Source organism: Nyctereutes procyonoides, unplaced genomic scaffold (genome assembly GCF_905146905.1).
Source record: "Nyctereutes procyonoides isolate TBG_1078 unplaced genomic scaffold, NYPRO_anot_genome, whole genome shotgun sequence".
NCBI classification, from domain to species: domain Eukaryota; kingdom Metazoa; phylum Chordata; class Mammalia; order Carnivora; family Canidae; genus Nyctereutes; species Nyctereutes procyonoides.
This window is the reverse complement of record NW_026575159.1, coordinates 13,023,473-13,043,234: the sequence shown is the minus strand read 5'-3', so window position 1 is coordinate 13,043,234 and position 19,762 is coordinate 13,023,473. Positions and strand designations below refer to the sequence as shown.

The 19,762-nt window shown below is 42.0% G+C and overlaps 1 protein-coding gene across 6 annotated transcripts in view; it reads left to right on the top strand.

The window, feature by feature from the left end:
• Positions 1–431: 431 nt before the first annotated feature.
• Positions 432–19,762, top strand: part of SAMD12 (sterile alpha motif domain containing 12) — a 378,425-nt gene continuing 359,094 nt past the window's right edge. For all 6 annotated transcript variants that reach the window (XM_055314074.1, XM_055314073.1, XM_055314072.1 and 3 more), the window contains exon 1: positions 432–557. In XM_055314074.1, coding sequence (XP_055170049.1) covers positions 545–557 — 13 coding nt within the window. In that variant the 5' untranslated portion in view covers positions 432–544. The remainder of the gene's footprint in view (positions 558–19,762) is intronic.

The window sequence follows — 19,762 nt, the reverse complement described above, 5'->3', positions numbered from 1 at the left end:
ACTCTCCTCGCTATGCGGTCCAACAAGCCCAGGAGACCCCAGCACAGACCTCGCCGCCTCCATCCCTCCGCACGACCCCCGCCAGGTGCTCACCCGCTTCCAAATGTCAGCGGAGAACTCAATCTCGGGTCTCTATAGTCAGCGCCGAACGAAGCCCAGCGCAGGGCATCTTGGGAACTGTAGTCCCTTCCTCGTCTGGGGATGGGGGAGGTCGCTGGTTCTGCCCACGGGACAACTCCGGGAAGGGTCGTTCCGCCTGGGCCGCCTGCGGCGGGAGCTGCGGCCCGACAGTGCGGACGGGGCGGTCCCCTGCCGAGGATTCGGGGCGGCCCCCCGGGTTAGAGGCACGAGATGGAACTACATTTCCCAGGCCGCCCTGCGCGAAGCCGGAGCCGGCAGCCTCGCTTTGCGTGACCGCGGCAGGTTGGTCCTAGAGCAGATGAGCGCAGAATATTTAGGCGAGAGCGCGAGGAGGGGGGAGCGCGGGGCAGGAGGAGTATCTCGGCCGAGAAAATTATGCATGCGTTAGGGAAGCTCTGAGAGAATGGCTGTGGAAGGTAAGGGACGCTTGGGCGTTTTAAGCTCCCTCTCCCAACCCGCGCACCCCAATACACACGTCCCTGATGAATCTTGGGGAACGTGGGGAGGAGAGAGGGGAGAGGGTGGTGGCGAGCGGGCCCTTTCCTCCTACACCTCTTGGCACTCACCTGAGCCGCGGAAGGCCAGTAGGCGCTTCCTTCAGTTGCTTTGGAAAGACACGGAGGTGCGCAGGACTTTGGGGTTGGAGGCGAAGAGTACCCCGAAGGCGGCACGGTGCGCTGGGAGCGGGAGGAGAGCCGGGGAGACCGGCAGGAGGTCGAAGCCCCGAGCCTCCCCTTTCGCCGTGCCTCGCACCGCGGTCGGCTGGGTGGCCGCCGGACGGGGGATTCTCGTTTTGCACCCCCGACACGTGGGAGGGGACCCCGGCCAGGTGCGTCATCGGGAAGCACGGTCCTCGACCGGGTCCCGGGCCCCCATCCTGCACACCCCCGGCAGCGGCGGCAGCACAGCGATGTACTCAGGGGCGTTGGAGGTGTTCCTACACCTGCCTCTGTTAATACGACCATCTCGAGGTTAGCAAACTTTGCAGAAAAGAAATGGAAATCAGCCAGGAATAAAAAAAAAAAAAAAGAACAACCAGCCTATTCCGTTTGGGTGAATCCTTTTCTCTGAAGACCACCTTCCTCTCTTTTCTAGTTTAATTTTGGCCTTTGGCTTTGCGGTTTTGGCTCTACAATAACTGTCTCCTCCGAATCTCCCGGTTGAAAGCAGGGGCAGGAGGTTGGTGAGGGATTCCCCAGTTTTCATTTTAGATTCTCTTCCCTTGGGACACAGCACAGACTTTTTTTTTTTTTTTTTTTTTTTGTGGAGGGCAGTTCATGGGGAAGAATATGTGGACCAGATGTGTTTGTGATGTCACATTAGAGGTAAAATTGTGCCTGAATGATAAAATAATTGTGTGACTGAAGGAGAGCCTACAGTTACAGAGTTACGTCTCCTGAGTGTGGCTCAGGTAAGGGGCACTGGGATAGGAAGGAGAGGGCATGCGGACCAGCTGCATCTGGCTCCTTGACAAGGGGAAATGAGCCTGTTCCTTGTAGTCTATAGGGAATCACAGGGCTTGCTTCCGTCTTCCCTCCCTGCCCCAGAAGAGAGCAATCAAACTACCCTTACTCCTGCTCTCATTATAATTACTTAACCACCTGAAGTAGCAACAACCTAGTTCTTCTGCTCAGTACCTTACCTCAAAAAACTATAGTCGTTGGACTGAGGTTCTGAGCTTATTTATATTTATAGTATTCACATCCCTGGTTTCTATATTACATATCCTAACATACATGGCTCTGGAAAAAAAAAAACAGCCAAAGAGGTTTGTAAGTTTTCTCAACAGTGCAAATGTACTAATAAGGTGAGAATCTGGCTTTCTGCATTGTTACAGTTGATGGTAAGTGAAATAAGACTTCAGATGAGTGAGAAAAGATAAAAAAGCTAAAGCTCATCTTGAGCTTTGGGCCAAGGTTAGGTTGACCTGCTGGCACCCCTTCTGCCTCACCCTTCACGTGACCTTGACTATCCTCTTTTCACTTTTTTGTGTTCCCAAGTGAGGGACACTCCCACTGGTTGCCAGCCCTCCGTGCATTTGAAAACAATTTCCTGTTCGGTGTAAGAAGTATAAAATTAGTCATATTTCTTGTCTGATGGGTTATTATACCAGCAACGGCAGACCTTGCAAAAACAAGAGCTTTGAAATGAAGTACACATGGACTGCAGAGGCTTATTTTATTTTCTAGAGATTTATTGGTTCAAGTGCTTGTCTCATAGGCAGGAGATCCTGAGTTTGAATCACAATGAGGTCTCAACTTGAATAAAGCAAGTCCTTTATACTTTGACTGCAAAGAGGATTCCTAGTTTTCTGTTTTTGCAAAGACAGTTTGCTCAGCTTAGACTGGGCCCTTCTTGGCTACTCCCACCTGATCTTTCAAACAGCTCAGGAAAAACTTCACCACTTCTGGGAACCTGTCTCAACCCTTCTTACCCTCTGCCTTCCCAGCTCTATGCCCCAGTCTGTGGGAGGTGCCTTCTGCACTATGCTTCCCTATTACCTGTGCTTACACCTATTTTAACATTTCCATACTTAATTTCTCAATAGACTGACTGTAAGACTGTAACCCTTTCAAAGGCTGGGATGTTGTATGCTTTGCTGTCCCAGCCAATATTGCAGTACCTGACCCATCGTAGGTAGGTACTCAGTGAATGATTATGGAATGTATGGGAAATAAATTCATGACCACTTTTGTAACTGACTCCATAAGTGTGCATAGGGCTTTCTTAGGAGCCTAAATGCAACAAGACTTCTGAGAGATTTGAAGGTAGGGGAGATTTTTTTTTTTTTAAGACTATTTATTCATTCATGACAGACACAGAGGCAGAGACACAGGGAGAAGCAGGCTCCCGCTCCATCACAGAACCTGGGATCACTACCTGAGCCAAAGGCAGACCCTCAATCACTGAGGCAACCAGGCACCCCGAAGATAGGGGAGATTTTTAAAGGGAGCGCCTCTCTTTAGTCTTTTGTCCTGATACTTGAAGAATCCTTTAGAAAAGTGGTTCTTATTGGAGGGTAACAGTCCTCCTAGTGCATTATTGGGATATATTGGGGCTACTATTGGTATTTTTTGTCCATGGGTCCCTCAGCTGTGTGTCCCTCAGCGCATGGCCATCCCATACAAAGTTCACAACCCAAAACCAAGTAACAGCTTGTGTCCCTTAGTTCCTTGAGAAACACTGATTCAGAGAAGGAATTTTGCCAGAGGACCTGGATAGGAAATAGGTACTTAACATCTGAACTTTAGTTTCTGTATCTGGGAAAAAGTCACACTATTTACTTCCCAGGAGAGTTGGGACGATTTAATAAAGGAGAGGGCTTACGGGAGGGTGCTTAGAACATAGATCCTCAGTAAAAGTGTTGTGCTCCCATCCTTCTTTAAAACAAACAAACAAACAAAAAAAAACCTTTTTGGCATGTTTCATATCTTGCATTTTCACTTACTCATACAAGCCTAATTAGTAGCAAATTAGAAGGTTTTTTTTTATCTTGTGTAACCTGTTTAAGCTTGACCTTGTGTTAAGTGTATAGTGTTAAAAGTATTAAAGGTGTTAAATAGGGAGGGAGCTCTTTCATTTTGCTGAACCTGTAGCCTTGAGTTTAAAATGACAAAGAGTTGCCCTTTGTTTTTGGCTACCATGGGTTCTGTTTTCTTTGAATTTAATTACAGTATCTTGTTTCTATTCCTTAGCCTGGTGGAGACCCATGCCTCCTGTTTATGGGCAGCTGGGCAGCTTAGAATTGTGCTTTCCAGCCATAGAGCACATGGTCTGCATTCAGGTTGGGATTATGTTTACATCCATTGTCTTTCTTCAAAAAAAAAAAATGTATTTTAGAAAGTTACCCCGAATAGCTGGAAAAATTAGGGCCACCAGAGAGTAGGTAGCATGCAGAAACCACAAAGTAATCCATTCCCCATGGATGGACTGTGTAGATGATTGTGTCCATGAGGTGATGTTTAACAGACATAGGTTGCATTATTATACAGGGAAAGGAAAAAAGTAGAGTCCTCAGGGACAGTGTTGTATTCATCTTTGTATTCCAAGATTGGTGGTTGGCACTTAAAGGACTGCGACAGTTTCACAAATGGGGTAAAAATGCCCCGAAACAAGAGAACAGTATTCCTACTCCTTATTCCCATTTTCTTTCCTCCTTGCTTTAACCTCAGCACTACATAAGGAAAGTGGGGAGGATAAACTTCACGTGTAGTGTTTCTATTTCAGATCTAATGGACTAGTCTCTCTTATGTGGCAGAAAAATGATTTCCAATATTCAGCACTACCCCTCCCCAAAGATTTCAAATGGAAGGCTGTATGCTCTAAATGACATCTGCGTTAGGGAATCTGAGTTTTCTGTCCTAAATGAAGAAATTGACTATCAAATGGCCTCAAAGTCATTCAACACTCAGGTTTTATAGTTTTCCTCCTATAAAAGAGCAAAATGCCCATCAGGAAGATATTGTAAGGATACATAATAGCAGCTGGGGGAAAGGGCAAATGAGCTAGTCAAACACGTATAGCAGAAGCAGTCATAAATGAAGGCTCTCTATTCCACTTGAATTCAGAACTGAATCACAGGGACTCATGGAAGACTGAAGTGCCCTCTTTATAACAAGATTCCATGGGTTTTGGGTTTTGGTTTTGGTTTTGAGTTGGATGATAAAGCAGACTCGCTAATATTGCATCTGAGCAGAGAACATACCCCTCCTAGGAGTGCCTCCCCCTGTATCAGCCTGGGGAGCCATGGAGTATAGGTTCCCGCAGCAGCAAGTGGGACTCAAGGGGAGGATAGAGGCCCAAGCCACGTGTCCTTTGTTCCCTTTTATAGACTTGCATCTCAGTAGTTATTTCCTCTTTTGGAAAGAACCCAGGAGAAAGTAAAGAGAGACTGGAAGTGTCCTCATGGATTTCCCCTTATATGAACCAGAAGGAAGGAGGGAGATAGCTCCTGGTGCTCGCCCACCGACATGTTTCTAACTGCATTTCCTTCTTGAGACCCTCCTTTGTAATCCCGTCTTCTACTTGGTGCTGCTGTGTGTGGGTAGGCACTGTGTCTTAGGCTATGCCCATGGTAGACCCTTCATGAAGCTTGTTGAATGAATTTGTTCATTGTTGAATGAATGACAGGAGGACAATTAACAGGTAGATTATGGATGCTTCTGATTTCCCACCTGTGTTCACATACAGAGTAGGAGCCGTAGAAGCAATGGAAGTTTAGACCGGTTTCCCTAACCATTTCTAATCTGCATCATGATGTTGTTATTCAACTAACTCCTGCCTGATTCTCTTCCACTTATCACCAAGGGGTCTTTTTTTTTTTTTAACCTAAATTTAATTTTGTTCTCTAGTGCATAAGATCTAACTTTCCTGTACCAGCAGCTTCTATGAATCCTTTTAAGATCTGAGCGTGAATAGAAGCCCATCATCAAAAATTCCTGTCCAGTGGAAGAAGCAGGTTCATACCCTGCCTCCATGCTTGCTGGGACAGTGGTTCCTGCCACTTCTTGAGGACCTCTCAACCAGTTCAGACACGGCTTCAGTTTAGTCCTACTCTTTAAAAAAAAAAAAAAAAAAATCATGAGAGAGACACAGAGAGGCAGAGTCATAGGCAGAGGGAAGAGAAACAGGCTCCTCACAGGGGATCACACCCTGAGCTGAAGGCAGACTCATCCGCTGAGCCCCCCAGGCGTCCCTCAGTTTAACCCTACTCTTGCATTGCCTGGCCCAGCCCTTTCTTTCTTAGTGTAGTCTTAAGCAGAAGAAACTAGGGCTGGTGCTCATTAGGGGAGATTGCATAGAACTTTGCTGCCGTAAATGTGTTTTGCTCTGCTGAGTCACAGTGGATGCTGTGGTGACCTGCTACAGGAGGGGTATCCCGGGATGTGAAGCTGGTACTTGAACTCCAGGAGTGTCACATGTTGTGCATTTAATTAGGAGACGGGTAGGGAATTGAAAACTCTTTTCACTGATATTCATAAAGGTTTTGCATCTTCTGTTCATAGCCAAAAGAACACAGCCTGTGAAGTCTCCTAGATTTGGGGAGGGGAGGAGTCTAATAAAGAAGGGAGCTTAGCCCATTCTGTATCTCCTCATCATTACTTTGCCGAAGAAGACCAAGATGCAGATAGGTGGAATGATCTAAGTGCTAAGTACAAGCAGCAAAACGTAGGAGGTATGAGAACAAATGGAGCATTTAGTTCTGAGCTGGATGGGATAGCCTAACCAAGGGGGTAGTGTTCAAGTGAGTTTTGGACCAGGATATTGATGGGGTGGGGGGATGGGAGAAAGGGCGTAAAACAGTGGTGTTGGTAGAGTATTTCTACCAAATGGATTCTCCCCCCCCCCCCCCAAAGTCCTGGTGTTGTGGTTGTTCAGCCCTTTTTGGGCAGGAAAGTGAATGAGGATGCTACTAAGCCATGTCTGGTACAGTCCTCTTCCTGTGGGCTCTATTATCTGCTTGGCCAAACCTCCAGCACTCCCCACAGTCCAGTTAGATCTTGCATATGGTACTTTTGAAACCACAGGAGCAAGCAAGGAAAGCTGCTCTCTTGTAAATCAAGCTGATTTCTCCCCAATTTTCTGAAGTGGAATGTAGCAGCTCCCAGCTCTGAGCTGGCTCATGAGAGCAAACTTGGCTATATTTAGTCTGGTTTTTCTAAAGTGTGGGTGCAAGAAGCTGCTTGCACAGCTTGCCTCCCCGAGTGAAGAGCACAAAGGGGTGGCAGCTGTTGGGTGACAGGGGCGGCCACCTCCCTGACTTCAGACTTTTTTCCAAGGGCACTGAGGTTGGGAGGAGCCAGCTGCCAAGTTCAGTTCTTTGCTCCTCAGCTGCCCTTGGTGCTGTGTTTGGTGCTACTCTTTAGGAAATCCCAAGTCTTCAGTGATTTGACATTTGCTTATGGATGATCCTAGAGTATGAAGCCTTGGCTATAGCTAATCTGGAGAGCGGGGACCGGAATGGGGTCAGTCCTGCTTGTGTCTCACCGTGGGGGCTCTAGCTGTATTTAAATGTATGAGCTCTGCAGCTAGACTGGGTGTGAACCCCAGCTCTGCCGAGGACCTGCTATGTGGGCCTGGGTAATTCACTGAATAGCTCTGAGACTTCTTTACTAATTTAGCAAATGAGAATATTAATAGGAATGACCTCATAGGCATATTGAGAGCATTAGATTAGTATCAGTAAAGTTCTTAGGACCCATTCTGGTAGTTGCTCAATAAATACTCAGTAAATGTTAGACAACGTGATGGCAATGATGTCTCCTTCCTGCCACACTTAAGAAAGCATCTAAGCTATTTTTATGGCTTTGTGATATAGTGTCTGGTATAATAGGTACTCAGTGAAGGAATCTAGGTTCTCAGCGTTGGCATAAGACCAACCAAATGTAATTGATAAAATGAAGCATCTTCAATTTTAATGTATTAGTTGAATATCTGATTCCCTATCATAATTAGGCAACAGAGGGAAGTAAAAGCTATAACAAGACTATATTCACTAAAGGGTCATCACTTATATGATCCCCCCCAACCCCAAAACCTACTTGCCACTTAACACCTGCTGTTTTGTTGGTGTGGCTCTCTAATGGTCTCAGGATCCTCCAGCCATACAATATGTAAATTGTTGCAAAGCAAAGTTTCAGATCTTGTGAAAGAAGAAAAATGTCAAGCACTCTGAAATTGACATTGGGTCACAGCTGTATGATTCCATTAGTTTTCCAGAGCAGATCTGCCTGAGTTACACCAGATGCATTACAGAAGACCATAATCAACCTAATGGTGACTTGATAGGCACCAAAGAAGAATATTAGGATCATTTAAGGATCAAGAAGTCTTTGGCAAAAATTGATGCCCTAATATATTTTTTTTTAGGGAGGGGAAGGTCTATATAAATAGGCCATAAAGAGTCAAAGGTGAAATGAAAAATGTTTTGTCCTGCTTATATAAATCTTTTAGAAGGTACATAACAAAAAATTGGATTATTTTTGTCTAATAACACATTTACAATCATAATCTAAATTTGCTTAAATAAATTTCTCCTTATCTCCTGAGATGAAATATCTAAACTATTCATGATTTTGAAACTTGAGTCCCCATTTCAAATATTCTTTGTTCTATATTAGCAGGTTAAGAAATTTAAAATTTGAGTTATATAAGTATCACTTACATACCATAAAATGCACCTTTTGTAGTTCTTTAAGTTTTGACAAATATAATGTATTCAGTCTTATAACCACTACAATCAAATTTAATTCCTACACCCCAAAATGTTTCCTTGTGCCTCTTTGTGGTTACCCTTCACCCACAGCTCCTGACAAATACTGCTGAGTCTTGCCTTTTCAGAATGGCATGTGATATACTATGTTGTCTTCTAGAATGGCTTCTTTCATTTATCTTAATGCACTTGAGCTTCACCCATGTTATTGTATGTATCCACTCAGTCCTTTTGTTACTGAGTTCTAATTCCCTGAATGGACATACCACAGTCTATCCATTCACCGAATGAAGTACAATTGGGTTGTTTCCAGTTTTTGGTAAACGTGAATAACTACTATAAATAGCTTTTGTGTGAACATAAGTTTCTCTTGTATAAATAGGTAGGAGTGAGGTTTTTGAGTCCTGTAGTAAAAGTGTTTTAACTTTATAAGGAACTGCCAAACATTTTTAGAGTTACTGTGCCTCATGTGTGATACTGTGCCAGATTTTCCTCAGTTTGGATTTTCTCTGCATTGACAAATCATTGGTAACGACCATCTTACAGAAACAAGGGAATTACATTACAGAGTAGAGTTTAGGCAGATGGGATTAGGAGGAGTAGATTTTCAGAGGTGGGCTCTTTGTGCTACATTAGACAAGAGTGTAGCATGGCCATGGCAACTATACATCCTTGGTCTAGATGTTAGTCCAGCTCTCAAACATGGATCTAGCCTAGAAATGCCACTGTTTTTGCATCCAAAAGAAAGCTGTTAAATTCTTGTGTTACTTACTCTAAAAGGGCCTTTTATCAAGCTCTAGATACTGAATCGTTGTCAAATAAGGAAAGAAGCCCCAAATGAGGAAAGGCTTACCTGGGAGAATGATAGGCAAGAGCAGGAGGACAGGAAAGGGAAGACCATGTTTGAATCCACAGAAGAGTTGCTTACCCTGAGTGGGGAACAAACTTACTTGTCCCTGAAAGGAGTGGGCCTTAATTGCCAAGGGGAGTCATGAATTCCGTTTTTGTGAAGCCTAAGAAAAGCTTAGTTGACTGTATCTAGTGTGATTTAAATTTTGAGGATGGCAGGGACCAGGGGCTTGTTTTGCAGCTGTGTGCCATTCTGATCTAGAGTCGAGTCTTTCATCAGTTGTTCCTTTATATAGTGGGAGCAGTGCTTGTTTCACTTGCAAAGACCACTTTTTACCTGGCCTCAAACTTGATATAAGACCTGATGGCAGAATTGTTTCCAAGCACAGTCTTAGAGGTATAATTTGGATAGTAATAAACTAGGATTTCCAGGATTTTTCCACTGGTCCATGTAACTGTGACATAGACCACTTGAATCTGGGATTGCTACAGAAATCCTGAATGCCTGTGCATTACATGGAGGTGAAAATGTTATTAACCAGACTTCAGTAGATGTACCTTGCCCTTGATTTTTGTCTTAGGTTTGCAATTGCCACCTTGGTGACCGGTGATTTGCAGGTGTAGGAGAGAGCAACCAGTCACCAAGCAGTGGAGGTGGAGCATCCCATCTCTCCACCTTGGTTGAGTCAGTAGATGTGTGTCAGGGCCTTGTGATGTCCGAGCTCTTGCTTTCTTTTTTCTATTTTCTGATAAAACTTATCTTTTTTTTTTATGTTGGGGGTCCTTAATAAATACTTCTGTGTGGATAAACTGGGATTGACAGTTTGTGTTGCAGTCATTTGAGGAAGTTTGTGTGGGTATAGCATTTCTGTAGCTTAGAATTAAAATATTTTTCATTTTATATTCACAAATATTAAGCACTTCTTAATAGTTGAGTTTAATAGTCCTAATATGGCTGGGTACGCTGGGGAAAAGAGGTATGCTGGATCCTGACCTCTTTTTAGGTCTTTTCTTAATGACAAAATTCTCTCCTGGGACACTTAATAACACCCACATTCCTAATTCCCTACCTTGGATGTATTGTTGTTGTTGTTTTTGTAAATCAGAAGTGGGGCCTGGGTCCTGAGTCATTCTTACTAAATACATTTGAGAGACCCTGATATAGGGGCAGTGTTCTTGATCTCCTCTTAGGATATTAGATTGTTAACCCCTTTACCACTGTATATACAATTTGTGTACGGACATTACAGGCATTTTTCGCTGGGAAAAAGACTGGGGCTTTCATTCTGTTTTCACAGAGGTGAGGGATGAGTAATATGGGCCCTATGAGAATATGCATTTGACTTGTACAACTTCAGTACCTACAGCTGTGTCTGACACATTGCAGGCATACAATTATTGAGGAAACAAGATAACTAATGTTTTGTGTCTACTCTGAGCCAGGTTCCTGGTGTCCATTCTAAACCTTAGTTTTCAAAATGCAGTGGGTTGGGTGGTTTTCCCATCTGGTAATTGAGGAAATTTAGGTCCAGGGAAGATAGGCTATTTCCCTCAGGCCACACAGCTCATTGCCAAATGTGCCATATTCCAGAGTCCTTTCTTGCTGTACTGTGTCGCTTTCTGGTTTTGTTCTAGTTCAGTTGTTTGGTTCTAGTTTACTAGCTCTGTCATGGAAATGTTAGTAACTTAAGAAAAACAACATTATAGTAAAACAAATCATTGCTTATTGGGCTCTGCAGTAGGAAAAACTCAGGTATTTGGATTGAATCAGAAATAAGGTGTTTATCTGATACAGCTCTGTACAGTTTTACTACTTTCCTTTTAAAGAGCCCCAGGTCTTCAGGTTTGTTTGTTTTCCCATGCTGCCTTCCAGGTTCACAATTAGTGTAAATTTCTACTTGATTTGGACAGGAAGGATTCACTGTGCACTCGTGATAGGCTCAGCACTCTGAATGGTGCAGGGCAATATAAAAGAATCTAAGGCTGTAAACCTTCCCATCGTGAGACTTACAATCATGTCAGAGATTCAAGATCCGTATTGTGAGTGTATCCCAGTAGAAAAGGTGCAGACATGGACAGGGCATGTGGGTAGGGCAGGCTGTGTGTGGGGGCTGTGCTCTCTTAATCAGGGAAGCTACCACACCAGCAGCAATGGCCCACCCACTTCCCTGGGCTCCCCAGGAGAAGTCAGCATAGTTTTAAAGAAAAGCATGAATGAACTGCTACAGAAAGCTTGGTCATAACCTGGAGAAATTGTAAACACAAGCTAAAGTAATAAGAGAAAAGGAAAGGAAGAGATGTGAGAAATCTTTCATAGGGGGAGAGGATGGTAGGATTTGGGATTGTTTTCTTATAGGGTGTGGCAGACATAATTGCTCCTGACTCTCCACTGCCAAAAAAATAAAGCCCAAACTCCTTCCAGAGTCCTTCCCAGGCTATGGCCTTCCTGCTCCAGAACATTTCCCTCCCTCTTCGTTTAGGATCTGCCCTGATAGTCTGTGGAGCCCAGAGATCAGCTGTCTGCTGGCTCTCTGTGTACCTTGGGATCCCACTCCCCACAGCTTTGCTTAGGCTCTTCTCCCCCCTCCAGTGCCTGTCTCCCACGGGTTCATTTGGTGTCCTTCTCCCATCCTTCTGTGCACATGTCTACAGCAAGAGGATAGGTGGGTGTGAGATGGAGATCTTCCCATATGAGAACTGTGTGTCTACCAGGCAATTGCAGTGCTGAAGGGGTAGGATGAGGAAGCTGAGGGAGATGGGAAGAAGCAACAAGTGGTAGCAGGAAACATGTCAGGATGGAGTGTGCCGGCATCACTGATGGTCAACACCTGCCAGCGAGGTGTGCGCTGGGAAGTGTCCACAAGGTTTGGCAAGTAATAAAATATATTCTAATGAAATGGGGAAGCAAATGCATATTATAATTCAAGGTTTAAGTGGGTGATGAGGACACCACTCTTGATGCAAAAGTATTGAAGAATGAGGGAGAAGTAGTTATAGCAAGAGAGTGATTGAAATTAAAGGAGCTTTAAACATGGCGAGAAGACCTAAGGAGAGAGGTGGAGGCCCTTACCTAGCCGGGAAGCAAGTTCAAAAGAAGCTTTTCTCTTTCTTTTCTTCCCTTTCCCTGTCCCTTTCCCTGTCCCTTTCCCTGTCCCTTTCCCTGTCCCTTTCCCTGTCCCTTTCCCTTTTCTTTAAAGCTAGAAATATTTGAGTTTGTAGATGATGTGTGTGAACTGACCAGTGGGGAGAGAGTTTGAAGATACAAAGAAGGGAATATTGGTAGAACAAGGACCATCAAGAGTTTAGATGGATTACCTCTTGGAAAAAGTATGTTTTTTTGTTTTTTTTTGTTTTTTTTCTGGAAGGGGTGGATGGTGCCTGGTCAAATGAGTGTCATAACTAAAATACTAAAGTACTAAACTATCAAGATACACTAATACCTGTACTATGTGATAGGCATGGTCTTAATTGCTTCTCCTATAATAAGTCATTCACCTTCACATCAGTCCTATATGGTAAGTAGTAGTATCATCCCTGTTTGTAAATAATGAAAGGGGCACAGAAAGGTTAAGTAACTTGCCCGTAGTCACTCAGCTGGAAAGTGGTAGAGCCGGAATTTGTTAAAAACAGAAGATGTCTGTCCATTTTCCTAGTTAAGAAACGTTCAGGAATACTGCATTAAGATACTACCATCCTTTGAATTCTCTTTAAAAATGAGGCTACGGAAAGATGACCTTTAAGAACATACAGGTCATTGCTGTTTTTCTTGTGAATTAGTTTATTTTGTAATAACTCCAGGTCAGATATGTATGGAATAGGACTTTGAACTCACAAATGTTGGAGGAAGGTATCATTTTCAGTAGTCCTTTTCCAGAGAGGTTAGTCCTTGGTGAGTGCTTGTCTGTGGAACCAGGTGTTGGGTGCACAGGCCAGCCAGTAGGTGCCCCAAGGGCACTCTGATCCTACAACTTGGGTTTGGGCTTTCAGGTAAACAGTAGGGTTAATGTCCCAAAGGAAAAGTTTTTACTTTTGGGTACAGAGAGTAAACTTGGCCAGTATCACAATTTGCCAAGAAAAGAACATGCTCCCTATTTCCTCCTGTATCTTGCTCCTTTCCTGCTTTTAAAACTTGAAGATTTAGGTTTCCAGGCTAGGCTGCTAATGCCGTTGTCCCGGATTCTTATGGTAATGGAGAGTGATTTTTTTTTTTTTTTCCGGCTGATTCTTGGACTGTTGCTTGCTAAGTGCCTCTGTACACCCCCATGAAATTCCTGCCTCCCTTTGACCTGCTTTGCCTGGCCAGAGTTTCTTAATTGAAACTCAATAGCTGGTAGCTTTTGGCACCGGCGTGTTTGCTAGGGCTCACCCCAAGGCCATCATCAGTGAAATCATACCGCCTTGGCTTTACACAGCACTCTGTGCTTTCCAAAGTACAGTTTCTCATCTGAACCACAGATGATCCATTGGCAGCTGGGACAGATGCTCTTGTTCCCGTTTCATAAATAAGGATGTGAAAGTTCCCTCACCCAAGGTCACATAACATATTGGTGGCAAAGCTTAGATTTAGAACTTGGTGTCTTGAGTCTTTTTATGGCTTCTATTATCTGCTGCCATGATTGAAGGGATGGCACAATGCCTACTGTGAAGGGATTTGCAAGTGGGATGTTCTACAAGGGATCAAGAATTTTTCTGAAATTATAGATGACAGCAGTCAGAGTGGGGCCAGAGGTCCTTTAGTTCTCTAGAGGCACCCAATCCTTAGGTCAAGTAGTGAGAAGTTCCTTTTTTTTCCCCCTCTCCCATTATTTTGTTGATTTGCCATAACTATCTTCTAAATAGCTATATTAAAGTAATATTTAAACATAGATATATTTTTTCCGAATATGAAAATCCTTCATAGTCCCCATAGACAAAAGAAGGAACAAACTAGGGATAACAGTAACTAGCATTTATTTAGGCACTCAATGATACTAGCAGCCAGGGTTGCTCTTCAACCGATATACCCTGGTACAGCTATATTGGTTTTTGATAGCCAATGACTTCTGAATATCTTACCTGTTCCCAATCCCATGAGATGGTTCTTAATATTCTCTCCATTTCCTACATGAAAAAATTGAGGCCCAGAGAGCTTAAATAATTTCCTCAGGGTCACCAGCTGGTAAATGATAAAGCATTCAAACCCAAGTTCAGTTGACTTCAGTGCCCTTATGTTGCCGCTAAAAAAAAAAAAAAAAAAGTCAGCTTCTAGACCACCCCAGGGGAAGTTCATATTTCCTTCTGGGCTTTGTATTAAATAACTCATTATAGCTGGTATAACTTGTCCTTCCAGCAAATCTCAATAGGTGTTTAGTTGATAAAATATTAATGTGTTTGTGTTTTTTGGTCACTGTGTAAATAGAATGAACAATCTCATTCTCTGTAGATACAGCGTTTAATAAGGCCCATGATGGGAGGTCTTGTGAGGGCAACAAATGACTGAGTTTCAGAAGGGTGTCCTCTCATTCAGTCCGTTCTGTCCCTGTGACTTGATGGTCATTTTCAAGGTCAGAGCCATAGAAAATGCCTATTTTTTTGTAAGGTGTGTCTGTTTTGAATAGAATGAGAGGTCTATGCAAGATGAGGATAGGATCCAAGTTAGTTGTAGAATTCCTACCTGTCACACATTTATGTTCCTCTACCACTATTACAGATTGGTTATTCACACAAACTACTTTTGATTATTGCCATGACCTTCTATTCTGATTTTTTTCGGTTTATTCTGACTAGGTTTTCTACACTTTTTTTAAGTTTCATTTGGTTTCCTGGTCTATCTAGTCATCCTGTACTGTGTCCTTGATCTTTTTCCTGTTAGTATGTGGAGTCTTTTTTTTTTTTTTTTTTTTTTAAGATTTTATTTATTCATGAGACACAGGCAGAGACACAGGCAGAGGGAGAAACAGGCTCCATGCAGGGAGCCTGACGTCGGACTCGATCCTAGGTCCCCAGGATCAGGCCTTGGGTTGAAGGCGGCCCTAAACCGCTGAGCCACCAGGGCTGCCTAGTATGTGGAGTATTCAGCCACTTTTATTAGTATTTAAAAAATTTTAAGTCAACATTCGGAAACACTGCAGTTCTTCTTTTCAACCAATATGTATCTTTGACCTCTTACTGGTTTGTTTATATTATATATATATAATCTCCCCAGTAATACTTTATATTATAAAGTAGTACTTTATATATATATCTCCAGTAATAAATATATATATATTTTTATTGGAGTTCAATTTACCAACATATAGCATCACACCCAGTGCTCATCCCACCAAGTGCCCCCTCAGTGCCTGTCACCCAGTCACCCCCAACCCCCTGCCCACCTCCCTTTCCACTACCCCTTATTTGTTTCCCAGTTAGGTGTGTCTCATGTCTTGACACCCTCACTGATATTTTCACTCCTTTTCCCTCCATTCCATTTCACTATTTTTTATATTCCCCAAATGAATGAGACCATATAATGTTTGTCCTTCTTTGATTGACTTATTTCACTCACTATAATACCCTCCAGTTCCGTCTACGTCGAAGCAAGTGGTGGGTATTTGTCGTTTCTAATGGCTGAGTAATATTCCATTGTATACATAGACCACATTTTCTTTATCCATTCATCTTTCGATGGACACCGAGGCTCCTTCCACAGTTTGGCTATTGTGGACATTGCTGCTATAAACATTGGGGTGCAGGTGCTCCGGTGTTTCACTGCATCGACCTCTTACTGTTAATATTTTAAAATTAGGGTTTCATTTTTCAGGTGACCAAACACAAATATTTTATATATGAGCATAGACAAATATCCTTTACTATTTAGTAAATGCTTGCCGTATACCATGGATTTTACTTATTCTGTGTAATATCTGCTACACAGTATTTATTCCCATTTTGCAGGTGAGGAAATAGGCTGTGGGTAAGTCACTTTCCTGAGGCTACTTAGTAAAAAAAATTAAAAAAAAAGTAGAGCCTGTGTATGTATGTACATATGGTTGAAATTATCATAATAGTGGCTAAATTTATTGAGTTTATACTATATGCCAGGGAATATGACAAGTACTTTATAAACTTAAAATTTAGATTTTATTTGAACATAATTTACAAATCATTCTTTAAAAATTGCTTCATAGTTATTACTGTTAGCTTAGTGTTTTATAAACTTACCACTAATTAGAACCAGAAGTTTCTCTCTTAAATCTCCTTCCAGTACATTCATGTGCTAGGTAATCTGTCAATTTCCATTCACTGAAGAAATCCCTGCCCTGCCCCCCCCCCCCCCCCCCCAAATCTGACTTGTTTCAAATAGGTCTCTAGACATGATTCGGCACTGTTTGGACTGCCTTTCACCTCAGTCCTTCAGATGCCTTTTTTGATGTCTGTGTTAAGTTCCCACTTTTAGGACCCTAGGTCTTTGTCCTACCTTGTTCTCACCTGGGTTTTGATGGAACACATTCTCCAGTTACTTCCTGAGGAAAAGGTACATAGGAAGCATGCTTTTGAGAATTTGCATATCTGAAAACATTCTATCCTTGTACTTAATAACCCAATTTTTAAAAATTTAAACTATTTTCCCTTATAATTTTGAGGTTTCTAGTTATCTCCTGGTTTCCAGTCTTTATTGTGAGAAATCTGAAGCCATTCTGATTCTTGATCATTTGCATGAAATATACATTTTTCTTCTTGAACTTATTTAATCTTTGTCCCTAATGTTGAGAAATGTCATGAGACTATGCCTGTTGTGAGCCTATTGTCTGTTGTGTATTTAGTGTTCTTTCAAAGTGGAAACTCACGTCATTCATTTCAGGGAATTTCTTTTTTTGGGGGGGGGGCAGGATTTCATTTGAATTACTTCCTTTTATCTAGTTCTGTTCTTTATTTCTCTATCTGCTATCTTTAAGATGTTAAGATGCTAAAATTACTGGACTAGTTTTCAGTTTCCTATTTCTCATCGGTTCTTTTTTGTTTGTACTTTTCGATTTTTATCTCTCAAGCATCGTTTTTAATTTTTTCTTGAAATTTTTATGGCCTTCTAATCTTTGTGGTTGTAATATCTTTCCATACTTCATTGAGGATATTAATGCTAACATTTTGTTCATACTCTGCTTTTCATGTTTCTTCCACGTTGCTTCCTCCTCCCCCCCCCCCCCCCGCCCCCAATTCATTCTGGTCTCTGTTCTTGTTAGATATTCAAGTGTTTATAGATATTCGGCTCTCTGCTCTTGAGTGACCTACTTAGGTTTTTTTTTTTTTTTTTTTTTTAAGTTCTCAACAGATGGAACCTGTCAACTATGGTCTTCATTATAAGATGTATTGGCTGGATTTTTAGGACCAAGGAGGGGATTATCTTATATTAGAAAGTATATGTCTTTTTTTTTTTTAATTGGACTGGTTAATCACTCAGAAGACCCAGTATTCAAATTCCAAAATCTGATTCTAGAATCTATGCCCTTATTTATTTATTTTCTTAATTTCCAAATAAGGTTCAATGTCTGGGTATAGTTCATTGTATTATTTCTAAGAAAACATCTAAATGTAGATTTTTACAAGGATTATGATTTTTTTGTTTAAAGTTTTTGAGAGAATGTGTAGAAGTGGAGGTGGGTAGGTGGGCAGAGAGTCAGGGAGAAGCAGACTCCCCACTAAGCAGGGAGCTCGATGTGGGGCTCCATCCCAGGACCCTGACATCATGGCCTGAGCCTGAGCCAAAGGCAGGCACTTAACCAACTGAGCCACCCAGGTGCCCCTAGGCATTATCATTTCTGAAGATGATTTAACCAGAAACTTCCATTCACTACAAAAAACATGGTGCGTGGTATGTGCTCAGAAATTTTTTTGTGAAATGAATTGATATTTTACTCATTGCATGAGGCCTTCAGAACAACATGTAATAGGATGTAGAAAAACCCAAGTTCCCTAACTCCCATCCTGGTGCTATGGTGTATGTGCATACACTCAGATGTGACAGAGGTGCTCATGCAAACCCAGATTCAACCTTAAGAGAGATGTCCTGCTCATGGGACATCTTGGGACAAGAGTGTTTCTTTATATTTGGGATCAGGAGTTAATATTGAGGTGGCATCAGCCATGTGTTAGCCTGAAAGAGGAAGAGAAAGGGCTGACTGGGCTCTTAGTAACTTGGCATTATACCTGTAAATACCTGTGCATTCAGGTTACAACATCTCGGATGTTGGACAGCTTCTAGAGAGTTTCCCATCTGCTTTCTGCTTACTGGGTCTTTTTGAACTTAAAATGGAGAGCTATACCCAAGGGCTACCCACAGCTGCCTCTTTCCATCCTGACTAGCTTTTTCTTCTCTTTCCTTTTGTGTCTATGCACTGGTTCCTTATCATTGGAGGGAGAATGGGGTTGGGGCTTGATAATGCCGAGCCAGTGCCAGTCTTTTTAGAAGAGTCAGCTGTCTAATCAAAAGGACATGGCTACCTATCCTCTCATTTTGACATCTGGGCTTGCATTCTCAGGGAGGGCAGTAGAGTCCAGATCAAAGGTGAGTGAGACCATAGCACTAAGAATTTTCTCCCAATGAGAATGTGAGGCAACCTGTTTAAAGATGTGTCCAGAAAAAACTTGAACTTATGATACTCGGTTGGCCGACCATGGTTGGGTTTGTCAGGAGATAAGGGGGAAAAAAAGGAGCTGTACTAGAAAATCAGATAATGGTGAAGAGGGTATGGTGTCTGGAAATACTTAAGGAAAAATCATTTCCCAGGCATGAAGAGAAAAAATAATTTCTGGAGTTATAAAGCTATATCAACTATTTAGACCTGAAAGCATAGTTTGTTGTAAACCTAAAGGTTGTTTAAATTTTTACATAATTTAATATATTCTGTTAATGTCCTAGAGCAAGATACTATTAGAAATTCAAGCATTTAAAAAAAAATGCAACATAGCAACACTTCTCTACCTTTTTAAATTAACCTTTTAAAATAATTGTGATTACATGCTTGTTATATATACTCTGGAAAGTAAATAGGAAAAAAATGATCCATAGACCCACCCTCAAAAGATAAGGTATTGCTAGCTAGTATTTGGCATACTTTTTCTAGCCGCCTTCTCTTTGTATGGTTTTTAGTTTTGCGTAGCAGTCATAAGGCATTTTGCTTGCCTTTTAGTAGGATTTTTTTGGTCTTCAATTGGAGTTGCCTGTGGTTCTGTTCTGATAATGCATGTATGGGATTTATTCTTTTCTTGTCAGGAGGCTGAATAAGCAGTTCTTCAGTTTTTGGCTTGAATAAATTCTCTGTGCTTTTAACATAAAACATTGTTCAGATTAGAAGTGAATAATCCTTAGAGCAAAGAAGTATGATGTATGTTTTACAACCACTTAAAAAATGTCAAATCTAAAAAAAATCAAAAGCACAAAAATGGCTTGGGGGAAATATGTATCACAAAGATAAGACTAAGACTCCTGAGGGACAGACTGTCCTAGGACCACAGAGAGAGTCATCATAGATGTCTAGTAATATTTTTTAAGTATACAATAATTACATGCAACACCATGGTCTCAAAGAAATCTTTATCTAG